Source organism: Acomys minous, assembly GCF_964271855.1.
Source record: "Acomys minous genome assembly, chromosome: 12".
NCBI classification, from domain to species: Eukaryota; Metazoa; Chordata; class Mammalia; order Rodentia; family Muridae; genus Acomys; species Acomys minous.
The window spans coordinates 4178792-4190728 of NC_140493.1; the positions used below are offsets into that span (position 1 = coordinate 4178792).

Consider the following 11937-nt stretch of genomic DNA (forward strand, 5'->3'; position numbering starts at 1 on the left):
AAACTCAAAGGAGCCCCTGATCCCTTTTCAGCAGAGGGCTTTCCTGCACACTAGCTCCTCCTCTGTGTTCCTGTGGAGCTCCAGCCTCCTACTGCAGCCATGCCTTAACTTTTTTTTTCTTTCTTTCTGTAATCTGACAGCATCAGATCTGCTGTGTGTCTTTCTAGCCTAACTTTAGAGGCACCTAAGTCCTAGGCTCTGCTGGGTTCCCTCAGTGGGGTGGAGGTCAGGGGCCTAAGTCCTAGGCTCTGCTGGGTTCCCTCAGTGGGGTGGAGGTCAGGGGCCTAAAGCCAGATTCCAGGTTCTGGGCTTCTGGTGTCCAAAATGACATGGTCCCTAGATAGACTTATGGTTAATTTGTTTTTGTTTTTATTTTATTTATATAAATAAAGGAGAAAGAACTGTTTCCTGAACCAAATAATATTTTGGTATCGTTTATTCATTTGGTTGGTTGTTTTTGTTTTGTTTTGCTTCGCTTTTTTGATTTTGTTTTTGTTTTTTGTTTGTTTGTTTTTGAGACAGGGTCTCTCTGTGTAGCTCTGGCTGTCCTGGAATTTCACTCTGTAGACCAGGCTGGCCTTGAACTCAGCTATCTGACTGCCTCTGCCTCCCAAGTGCTGAGGTTAAAGGCGTGTGCCACACTGCCTGGCTTCGTGTTTGTTTGTTTGTGTTTTGTATTTTTAAGATTTATTTATTTATTATGTATATAGTACTCTGCCTGCAGGCTGGAAGAGGGCACCAGGTATCATTATAGATGGTTGTGAGTTGTGTTGTTGGGAATTGAATTCAAGTCCTCTGGAAGAGCAGCCAGTGCTCTTAACCTCTGAGCCATCTCTCCAGCCTCCTTGTTTTTTTGTTTTTTTAAGGTTTTTCGAGACAGAGTTTCTCTGTGTAACAGTCCTGTCTATCCTGAATTCACTTTTGTGAGAACAGGCTGGCCTCAAATTCACAGCGATCCACCTGCCTCTGTTTCCTGAGTGCTGGGAATAAAGGCATGTGCCACCTCTCTTGGCTTGGTTTTTTTTTTTTTTAAAGACAGATTTTTACTTTATAGCAGAAGCTGGTCTCAAACTGTGGCAGCCCTCCTACTTCAGCCTCCTGCAGGCTAGCTAACATGTCAGCCACCATGCCCCACGGAGCTGTGGCTAAGCTTGGTCTAAACCAGGCCTTTGCCATGATGTTCTGGGAACAAGAGTTTGAGCATTTAGGCATGGGCGCGATCCTTCCCCTAAGAGTGCTTGCACATTCAGGTTTGCAAAGAACTGCACCGCTTTGAGAAGCTAATGGAGTACTTCCGGAATGAGGACAGCAACATCGACTTCATGGTGAGGGCCTGGGCCGGGCTAGGTGCACGCCGTGCCGTCAGCAGCACTGACAGTGCGCTGAGAGGCCGCCTCTTCCCGCAGGTGGCCTGCATGCAGTTCATCAACATCGTGGTGCACTCGGTGGAAGACATGAACTTCCGGGTGCACCTGCAGTATGAGTTCACCAAGCTGGGCCTGGAGGAGTTCCTACAGGTAAGCTGCCTGTGCTCTTGGAAAGTGGGAATGTTTGGGGTGGAGATTCAGCTTTAGACGCAGCGCAAAGAGGTTTTGTTTTTTAATATATAAGAATATTTAGTAATAAGTAAGAATACAGACCTAGATGGATCTGGAAGCTGCCTGTCCTCTTTGGCCTGGGACTGGGACGCTTCTGCGGGTGTCTGTCTTCCCAATGAAGCAGCTCTATGGGGCCAGCCAGGCATGGGGAGCACCCGGATGCCCCTGGCTACATGCTCTAGGAGACCCCTGTGAGGCGATGATGGGGTTCTGAGCCTTCCCAGGCGGCCTACACTGACACCTGCACCTGCTGCTCTCTACTTTACCCTAGAAGTCAAGGCACACAGAGAGCGAGAAGCTGCAGGTGCAGATTCAGGCGTACCTGGACAACGTGTTTGACGTGGGGGGGTTGTTGGAGGATGCTGAGACCAAGAATGTGGCCCTGGAGAAGGTGGAAGAGCTCGAGGAGCATGTGTCCCATGTAAGTGTCTTCAGCTGCCAGAGCCACTGCGGCAGGCGGGAGGACGGCACGCTGGGTTCCGGGGATCCCAGGCTGACCTGCCTGCCTCCAGATGAGCCACAGGACACTGCTCACTGGAGTGTGCTGACCTTGGCGGTTGGGTTTGGCCTTAAACGGGACAGACTGCTGCCATCTGCCTGTGCCCGTTGTTGTCATAGTGTCAGGGCTCCTGGCCCCGAGTCATGTAAGGGAGCCTCCCTCATAAGGCTGCCTTTTTAGCACAGCATTTCAGGTCCTGGTTTGACTTCAAGTTACGTTGAGTGTTTGTGCCTGAACACAGCTCTGAACATGCCTTCCCTGTTGTGTAGCTCACAGAGAAGCTTCTGGACCTGGAAAATGAGAATATGATGCGGGTGGCAGAACTGGAGAAGCAGCTGCTCCAGCGGGAAAAGGAACTGGAGAGCGTCAAGGTGCCAGGAGAGGGAGGGGCAAGTGGGGAGGCCTCAGCCGCCCAGGGCCCAGCGCCACAGCACTTCCCTTCCCTTCTCAGACCATGTCAAGGGAAGACGCTCAGGCCAGGGTGGCCTGGTGACCCCCCCCCCACCTGTTTTTCTTTGTTGTTGTTATTTGGTTTGTTTTTTTGAGACAGAGTCTCTCTGTGTAGCCCTGCCTGTTCTAGAACTCTCTCTGTAGACCAGGCTGGCCTTGAACTCAGAGATCTACCTGCCTCTGCCTCCCGAGTGCTGGGATTAGAGGTGTGCATCGCCACCGCCCGCCTTCCTTCTCTTTTTATCTTGAGAATTTTGAAGCTGGAGTTGGCCAGACACAGAAGAAAGCAGGAGCAGATGATGTCCCTGGACCCCTTAGAGTCCAGACACAGAAGAAAGCAGGAGCAGATGATGTCCCTGGACCCCTTAGAGTCCAGACACAGAAGAAAGCAGGAGCAGATGATGTTCCTGGACCCCTTAGAGTCCAGACACAGAAGAAAGCAGGAGCAGATGATGTCCCTGGACCCCTTAGAGTCCAGACACAGAAGAAAGCAGGAGCAGATGATGTCCCTGGACCCCTTAGAGTCCAGACACAGAAGAAAGCAGGAGCAGATGATGTCCCTGGACCCCTTAGAGTCCAGACACAGAAGAAAGCAGGAGCAGATGATGTCCCTGGACCCCTTAGAGTCCAGACACAGAAGAAAGCAGGAGCAGATGATGTTCCTGGACCCCTTAGAGTCCAGACACAGAAGAAAGCAGGAGCAGATGATGTTCCTGGACCCCTTAGAGTCCAGACACAGAAGAAAGCAGGAGCAGATGATGTCCCTGGACCCCTAGAGTCCAGACACAGAAGAAAGCAGGAGCAGATGATGTTCCTGGACCCCTAGAGTCCAGACACAGAAGAAAGCAGGAGCAGATGATGTTCCTGGACCCCTTAGAGTCCAGACACAGAAGAAAGCAGGAGCAGATGATGTTCCTGGACCCCTTAGAGTCCAGACACAGAAGAAAGCAGGAGCAGATGATGTTCCTGGACCCCTTAGAGTCCAGACACAGAAGAAAGCAGGAGCAGATGATGTTCCTGGACCCCTTAGAGTCCAGACACAGAAGAAAGCAGGAGCAGATGATGTCCCTGGACCCCTTAGAGTCCAGACACAGAAGAAAGCAGGAGCAGATGATGTTCCTGGACCCCTTAGAGTCCAGACACAGAAGAAAGCAGGAGCAGATGATGTTCCTGGACCCCTTAGAGTCCAGACACAGAAGAAAGCAGGAGCAGATGATGTCCCTGGACCCCTTAGAGTCCAGACACAGAAGAAAGCAGGAGCAGATGATGTTCCTGGACCCCTAGAGTCCAGACACAGAAGAAAGCAGGAGCAGATGATGTTCCTGGACCCCTTAGAGTCCAGACACAGAAGAAAGCAGGAGCAGATGATGTCCCTGGACCCCTTAGAGTCCAGACACAGAAGAAAGCAGGAGCAGATGATGTTCCTGGACCCCTTAGAGTCCAGACACAGAAGAAAGCAGGAGCAGATGATGTTCCTGGACCCCTTAGAGTCCAGACACAGAAGAAAGCAGGAGCAGATGATGTTCCTGGACCCCTTAGAGTCCAGACACAGAAGAAAGCAGGAGCAGATGATGTTCCTGGACCCCTTAGAGTCCAGACACAGAAGAAAGCAGGAGCAGATGATGTCCCTGGACCCCTTAGAGTCCAGACACAGAAGAAAGCAGGAGCAGATGATGTTCCTGGACCCCTTAGAGTCCAGACACAGAAGAAAGCAGGAGCAGATGATGTTCCTGGACCCCTTAGAGTCCAGACACAGAAGAAAGCAGGAGCAGATGATGTCCCTGGACCCCTTAGAGTCCAGACACAGAAGAAAGCAGGAGCAGATGATGTTCCTGGACCCCTAGAGTCCAGGGCAGGCTGTCTTCTTCCTGCCCACCTGCTGCTCAGCTCTGTGTGCTGCTCACTAGATGGTCCCGCATTCCCATCTCCTGTGTTCTTTCTCTAACTTTGGTTATGAAGCCATGCCACAGCCTCCCTTTTCCTGCGGAAGAGTGTGGTTCTGTGGGCCGTGAGCTCAGCTCAGCCGGTGTCTGCTCATCCCTGCCTAGTGCTAGCTAGGGACCTGGGGGGCACATAGAGATCACCAAGATCAGGGTTACCCATGAGGCTTCCGTCTGAGCAGTCATGCATGGCCAGTGAAATAAAGCAGTAATGCAGACCTAAGGTCTGTGGAGAGAGCAGCGGTGCCCTCGGCAGGGAGCCAGTGGGACTTGGAGAAGCCATCCTTTCCCTTCCGCCTGGCGGGCCTAGGCAGCGAGGACAGACTTGAGCAGAAGACACAGGAGAGTGGCAGTGGGAACAAGCTCATTCTTCTCCCGCTGTTCCAGGCACTTCAGCTTTGCTGTCCTTTGTAGCAGCTCCTTGCTATTTTGTGGGGGAAAGGGTGGTTCTTTTTTTCTGCCCTTTCTACCCCTGCCTTCCCCCCCCACCACTAGATAGGAGAGAAACAAGGATAGAGGAGAGAGAGGAAATAAGAAAACCCCTGAATCTAATTTCTTTTCTTTCTTCCTTGATCACAGCTAGTAGCAAAGCTCAGCCAACCCCCCTAAACAACCAGCAGCCCCCCCACCCCCACCACCTCTCAGGGCCCTTGCATTTATCTACCCTCTGAAAAGTTCCTACAATCGCAGAAATCCGCAGCTGGCAAAGCCACACTTGTGCTAGAGCACGAGGGAAATCATAGTCAGCAGCTGCCGTGGACAATATGAAGCCGCCGCATATCCCCACACCTGGGATTTATGAAAAGCACATGTTTATAATGTTCTGTGTTTAGGGGTTTTGTTTTGTTTTATTTTGTTGTTTTTTGAGACAGGGTTTCTCTGTGTAGCCTTGGCTGTCGTGGACTTGCTTTGTATATCAGGCTGGCCTCAGACTCACAGCGATCCACCTGCCTCTGCCTCCTGAGTGCTGGGATTAAAGGTGTGCGCCACCACGCCTGGCTTCTGTGTTTTTTATTTTTATTTTTAAAAGAAACCAAGTCCCAGAAATGGCATTATAGCCCCTCACCTAGATTTCTTCTATTTTGAGCATCCTCACTGAGATGGAGAGTCTGTTGGGTAGGAACCCTGACTCCCAGGGGACCTGACTGTGGTGTCGCCAGCCCATTCTTCCCTCAGTGTTGCTGTCTGCCTGGTAGGAGACATACGAGAACACGAGCAACCAGGTGCATACTCTTCGGAGGCTCATTAAGGAAAAGGAGGAGGCCTTCCAACGCCGGTGCCACCTGGAACCAAGTGCGCGGGGCCTGGAGTCCATAGGCGGGAGCGAGGCCCTGGCCAGGGTGGGCCCTGCAGAGTTGAGTGAAGGCGTGCCACCCTCCGATCTGGACCTGCTGGCTCCCGCCCCTCCTGCTGAGGAGACCCTTCCTCTGCCTCCTCCACCAGCTCCACCTTTGCCCCCACCCCCTCCTCCACTACCAGGTAACTAAGACTTCCAAGTTGGGAGGGGCAGATTTTTTTGTGAGGCCAAGCCCATAGTCAGCAGTGTGTTTCTTGGGAAATAGCATCATTTGAGGGCTGGGATGATGTCAAGTCAGGATGAGAGGGCTGAGGCAGGACCAGTGTGTGGGTAAACAGATGAAGGAGAGCTGGGAGAAGATTCTGCTTCAGGGATCTCTGAGGTGCTGCTTTACCTTACTCCGGAGGTAGCGAAGCAGAGGGTTCACTGTGGCAGGAAAGCTCCGTCAGGGACCAGCTACACCTGTCTTCCTCAGTACACTAAGGACGGTTTGGGCAGTCTTGGGACCGTGGTAACGGTGGCATCTATTCTTCCCCAGACAAGTGTCCCCCTGCCCCACCTCTCCCTGGTGCTGCTCCTTCTGTGGTGTTGACAGTGGGCCTGTCAGGTGAGTGTCCTCGGGGCTATGGGCAATGCTGGTGGGGTTTCCCTTACCTCACGCGTGTCCTCCTACCCACACCTAGCCATTCGCATCAAGAAACCTATCAAGACCAAGTTCCGGCTGCCAGTCTTCAACTGGACAGCACTGAAACCCAACCAGATCAATGGCACTGTCTTCAGTGAACTTGATGATGAAAAGATCTTGGAGGTGACAAGGGACTGGGGTCCGGAAGGGCGAGGCTGGGGCCTGGGGACCAGGATGTCCTTAGAGCCAGATCTTCCAATCTTAGAAAAGCTTTCAGGCAGAGCAGGCTCGACACCATAGCGGCTCTAGGAGCCCTGACTGGGTCCTTCGAGGGCACATGGTCAGTGGGTGTTGTCACTGTTTGAATCTTCAACTTTTCCCTTCTTATCCACTTCTGCCAGGACTTAGACCTGGACAAGTTTGAAGAGTTATTTAAGACAAAAGCCCAGGGCCCTGCCCTTGACCTCATCTGCTCCAAGAATAAGACAGCACAAAAGGCTGCCAGCAAGGTGACCCTTTTGGAAGCCAATCGTGCCAAGAACCTGGCTATCACCCTTCGCAAGGCTGGGCGCTCAGCTGAGGAGATCTGCAGGGCCATCCACACGTGAGGCTCCCACTAACTTGGCCCTGTCCCCAGACAGCTGTTATCCCAGTTCTCCCCACAACCCTGGGTTTCCCTAGATTCCAGGCCTCCTGACGGGACGTGCTCACACTTCTTAGTCCCACTGGCCTGAGCAGAGCATCCTGACTCCACGCTGGGTGTCAGGCTCAGTGAGAGGAGTCGCACTTACAGCCCAGAGGGAGAGTGGTAGGAATAGCACCGACGTAGGGTACCGCCATGTTAGCAGACAGCAAAGACAGGACAGCCAGGTCATTATGGCGGATTAAGCAGAGGTGCTTTGCCTCTGGCTGTGTCCTGTGAATTGCCCTCCGCCCCTTCTAAGGATGACGTGCTCTACTCTCCTTCCTACACAGGTTTGACTTACAGACGCTGCCTGTAGACTTCGTGGAGTGCCTGATGCGCTTCCTGCCCACCGAGGCTGAGGTGAAGCTGCTGCGCCAGTATGAGCGTGAGCGGCAGCCGCTGGAGGAGCTGGCCGCTGAGGACCGCTTCATGCTGCTCTTCAGCAAGGTGGAGCGGCTGACCCAGCGGATGGCCGGCATGGCCTTCCTGGGCAACTTCCAGGACAACCTACAGATGCTCACACCGGTACAGCCTCTCCTCTCGGCACCGGTCATGTCCACTGTCCTTCCTTCTGGCCCTCCGCCTTGACTCTGTCCTCCTCCCGACCTGGTGTCATAGTGTTCGTCTTGTTTTCCAGCAACTGAATGCCATCATTGCAGCCTCGGCCTCAGTCAAGTCCTCACAGAAGCTGAAGCAGATGCTGGAGGTCGGGAACGGGAGTGGCTGGGTGCGGGGGTCCCAGGTCCGGGGGTGGGGTGGTGGGGTGGTCCTGGTACTACTACACAGAGGGCGAAGTCCTTGGGGCTTGTCGTGACCCGCCCTCCACGCATCTTGTCAACAGGTCATCCTTGCGTTAGGGAACTACATGAACAGCAGCAGGCGCGGCGCGGTGTATGGCTTCAAGCTCCAGAGCCTGGACCTGGTAAGGTGGCGGGGGCAGCATGTGCAGGGAGCCTGCCACACCGTGGCCAGAGCCAGGCTGCTTAGCTCTCTGTTGCCACCACCTCTCCTCCTCCAGCTGCTGGACACGAAGTCCACTGACCGGAAGATGACACTGCTGCACTTCATCGCCTTGACAGTGAAGGAGAAATACCCAGACCTGGCTAATTTCTGGCATGAGCTGCACTTCGTGGAGAAGGCTGCAGCAGGTGAGGGGCTCCCGGCCTCCAGCCCAGGACAATCCCCGGAAGCTGAGCAAGACGAACACCTGGGCCCACTTCTGGCTTTTGTTAGCTTCTTTCTTACTGCTTCAAAGCTTTCCGCTAAAGCCACGAGCAGGGGCCACTCCAGATGGAGCCGTCCCCAGAAGGGGCCGTCCCCAGGCTCAAGTGGGATCAGGCTTCCCTCAGGCTGGCCCAGAGACTGCATTCCTCTGTCGTGTGTGTGATATGATCAGAAAACCTATAAGCTCTCCAGACACACGTACAGCACCTATCCTGCCTGGAGCCCAGCGGTCTCTGTGCTCTCCCTTCCTTTGCTCCTCTGCTCTTCGGGGCTTGAAGGCTGGCCCGCCCTCCCTCTCTCTCCCTCCCTCTCTCTCTCCCTCCCTCTCTCTCTCCCTCCCTCCCTCCCTCTCTCCCTCCCTTCCCACTGCTGAGCGCCCAGGTGCCTGACATGGACTTTTGTACACGTGCATCATTGGAACTGGGTGCCATGGGGGAGGGCAGACCTGTGTGGCTCTGGGCGAGCCTCAGTCAGGCTTCTTGGTAAACAGTGTCCCTGGAGAACGTGCTGCTAGATGTCAAAGAACTGGGCCGGGGAATGGAGCTGATTCGGCGGGAATGCAGCATTCACGACAACAGTGTTCTTCGGAACTTCCTCAGCACCAATGAAGGCAAACTGGACAAGCTCCAGCGTGATGCCAAGACTGCCGAGGTGAGCAAAGAATTGGAGGGACTAGAGCCAACACGCGAGGCCACTTCAGGTAGGCATCCAACTGCAGTTGTATCAGGCATCTGGCCAGCAGTCTGGGGACCGTGAGGTGGGGGGGGGGGGGGAACAAAGGCCGCTAAAGACAGCAGTTAGGACTCTGGGGAGGGACTTGGGCACTTGGGTTTGTCGCCTGGCTCTAGGCTTTATTTTCTGTGGGCCTTCTGACCATGTATGACTGCTGAGCTTCCACACACCGGGATGACCCTCTGTCTACCCCTACCCAGGAGGCCTACAATGCAGTTGTGCGATACTTTGGCGAGAGTCCCAAGACCACACCCCCTTCTGTGTTTTTCCCAGTATTTGTCCGGTTCATTCGTTCTTACAAGGTGAGTGGAAGGGAAGTTTCTGGAAGAGTTTGGCTTGTAAAAAATGATTAAACGAGAGAGCCTAGTCTTCCCTGAGTCTTTTCCAGTTCCTGAGGCCTGGGGAAGGAACCATGGAAGCTGGCTACAGGCCTCTTAACTGAACTGGTGGGCAGGGTGGGGGCCAGGCCCTTCCTTGCATTGTTTGTAGCAGGAAGTGCCCCTCCAGAGGGTGGCCACCTGCGGTCAGCTGGTCCCACTGCCACCTACACTTCACACCCAGTGTCAGCCCCGCCCTTCCCTGCCTGTGAGAGCCTCAGGCTCCCCTCTCTTGGTTCTCTCTAAGGAAGCAGAACAAGAGAATGAAGCTCGCAAGAAACAAGAGGAGGTAATGCGGGAAAAGCAGCTGGCTCAGGAAGCCAGGAAGCTGGATGCCAAGGTGGGTGAGGCCAAGAGCTGGTCTGGAGGGCAGGACAAAAACATTGAGGGCTCAGGGAGCAGGGAGCCAGAAAGGACACGGAAAACCAAGGCACACCCCTCCCCCTTGGAGAGCCTGAAGGCGAGAGTGCAGAGGGAGAGGCAGCTACAGATGGAAAAGACACAGGGTTTCTCTCAGCAGGGCATCTTCAGACTGCATCTTGGGACAGGAACCAGTCTTGTCGGGTTAGTGATGACTTCCCCTTCTAATATTTGGCCCTAGACGCCATCTCAGCGGAACAAATGGCAACAGCAGGAGCTAATTGCAGAGCTGAGGCGGCGGCAAGCTAAGGAGCACCGGCCTGTTTACGAGGGGAAGGATGGTACCATTGAGGACATCATCACAGGTGGGATACTGTCCTTTGGGCCTCACTCCTGAGCCTGACCTAACCCCTCTGGTCATTTCCCCATAAAACCTGCTCCCTGTCTCTCCTGGGCCATAGTGTTGAAGAGTGTCCCTTTCACGGCCCGTACTGCCAAGCGAGGCTCACGCTTCTTCTGTGATGCGGCCCACCACGATGAGTCAAACTGTTAGCCCTCAAGGCTGGGGCCCTTGACAGGTACTGGACACCATGGCTGCCCTCTGCATGCCTTGGAATCAAGTGGTAGCAGCCTCCCAGTGATGGAGACACAGAATCTGCATGCTGCATGCTCTGCAAGTGTCCCCCCACTACTTCTGTCCTAGCTGCTAAGATCCAGTGGTTAAGGGGTCTCTGGGCCAGGGTTGGACGCTACGCCAAAGCAGGCCAGACTAGACCTAATGGTTCAGATTACTGAGGCTCCATACCTGGACCCAAGGAACCATGGGTCCCGGCCTCCCCTAGGGCTCTCCTAAGAGCTCTGGCAGTAGCTACTACTCAGGGTCAGATGCCCCTTGACCTCTGCTCTTTGGCATGTAGTTTCCCATGCTCCCTCTGGACACAGCTCTAGCAGCTTCCCTAGCTGGTCTTCCCTGACCCTCCTCAGGGCTGTCCTCCGGCATGTGCTGTCCTGCTTGGTCTCCCTGCCTGTCCACATGCGTCTGTCTGTCTTCCCCACAGGCTTCAGCCACCAACGCATGGTGGTTTGCAACCGGGCCAGGAGTGCTGTCCCCTTGGTGGCCCTCCTCGGGCTCCAGGTCCTCACTGAGATCCTCCTGGAGGCAGAAGAACTTTACTTGCCAGAGTCCTGCGATCTGGACAGTGGACCCAAAGCCCAGGGCCCAGCAGAAGTCTGTGCTGCTCCAGCTTTGAGGCTGAATTGTCCCTGTGCCACTACTGGCACTAGGTCTGTGGGGCCTGGCGTTTCTCTAGTGCCCCTCATAGTGCACTTTGCCCCCATGGTCGTCAGCTTCATTTCCTGAAGGTTCAGTTCAGGGCTGGGAAAAACCACTTCCAGCTTTAGCTCATGAGCACACATGGCCCCTCCTCAACTAGAGTCTAGTGGGATAAAAAAGGAGAATGCTGTACTCCATTTTTTCCCCCTTTTAGCAGTCCCACGTCAGCTCTGGTCTAGAAGTACCAGGCTAATGGACCCCTGGACTCTGCCTGTACCAAGTCATCTCACAGAGTGAAGCCTTTCTTTGCCTGGGCCCACTCTGCGGAGCCCTAGTAAAAGGGATAGAGGAGCAATGTCCCACCCACCGTGGCATCCAGCACCTTGGCTTCCTGAGCCAGCTTCTTGCTCTACTTCCTTAGAACCAAAGGGTTGTGGGGGAAGACGTGAGCTCTCAAAGGTGGGAAGGGAGGTGCTGACACTGAGCATGGTGGGCCTCTGGAAGGGCACTTCCTGGTCCAAACAATGCAAGGAAGGGCCTGGCCCTGCCCTGCCCACTCACTTTAGAGCAGAGGCACGGTCCACACCAGCTCCAAGACTGCTAGAGGAAGATGTGCCAGCAGTCTCACCTTTCCTCAGCTGGGTGATCCTGGCCGGGGTGTGCAGCACAGGATCTTCCTAGCTGTTGGCTTGGTTCTCCACTAGGTCTCTGACCGGGAGGCACTTTGTTTTTTGTACATGTACCGTTTCCTCTCTGTGTACATAAACCCCAGCCCTCTCAACAAAGTCTTTCGCAGCAGACTGTTTTCTTTCAGTTCGGGTGGCCATGAGGATGTGAGAGGGGGTAGTGGGTGCCTCCATTTCAGAGTGATGAGCCT

At 54.3% G+C, this 11937-nt stretch overlaps 1 protein-coding gene across 3 annotated transcripts in view; it reads left to right on the forward strand.

The window, feature by feature from the left end:
- FMNL3 (formin like 3) overlaps positions 1-11845 on the forward strand; it is a 59525-nt gene extending 47680 nt beyond the window's left edge. For all 3 annotated transcript variants that reach the window (XM_084751457.1, XM_084751455.1, XM_084751456.1), the window contains 18 exons: positions 1251-1325; positions 1407-1517; positions 1870-2019; positions 2367-2468; positions 5684-5966; positions 6323-6391; positions 6468-6592; positions 6811-7013; positions 7385-7619; positions 7732-7800; positions 7936-8016; positions 8113-8242; positions 8809-8969; positions 9251-9352; positions 9675-9767; positions 10029-10152; positions 10249-10365; positions 10846-11845. In XM_084751457.1, the coding sequence (XP_084607583.1) occupies positions 1251-1325; positions 1407-1517; positions 1870-2019; positions 2367-2468; positions 5684-5966; positions 6323-6391; positions 6468-6592; positions 6811-7013; positions 7385-7619; positions 7732-7800; positions 7936-8016; positions 8113-8242; positions 8809-8969; positions 9251-9352; positions 9675-9767; positions 10029-10152; positions 10249-10340 (2205 nt within the window). In that variant the 3' untranslated portion in view covers positions 10341-10365; positions 10846-11845. The remainder of the gene's footprint in view (positions 1-1250; positions 1326-1406; positions 1518-1869; positions 2020-2366; positions 2469-5683; positions 5967-6322; positions 6392-6467; positions 6593-6810; positions 7014-7384; positions 7620-7731; positions 7801-7935; positions 8017-8112; positions 8243-8808; positions 8970-9250; positions 9353-9674; positions 9768-10028; positions 10153-10248; positions 10366-10845) is intronic.
- Positions 11846-11937: the final 92 nt, after the last annotated feature.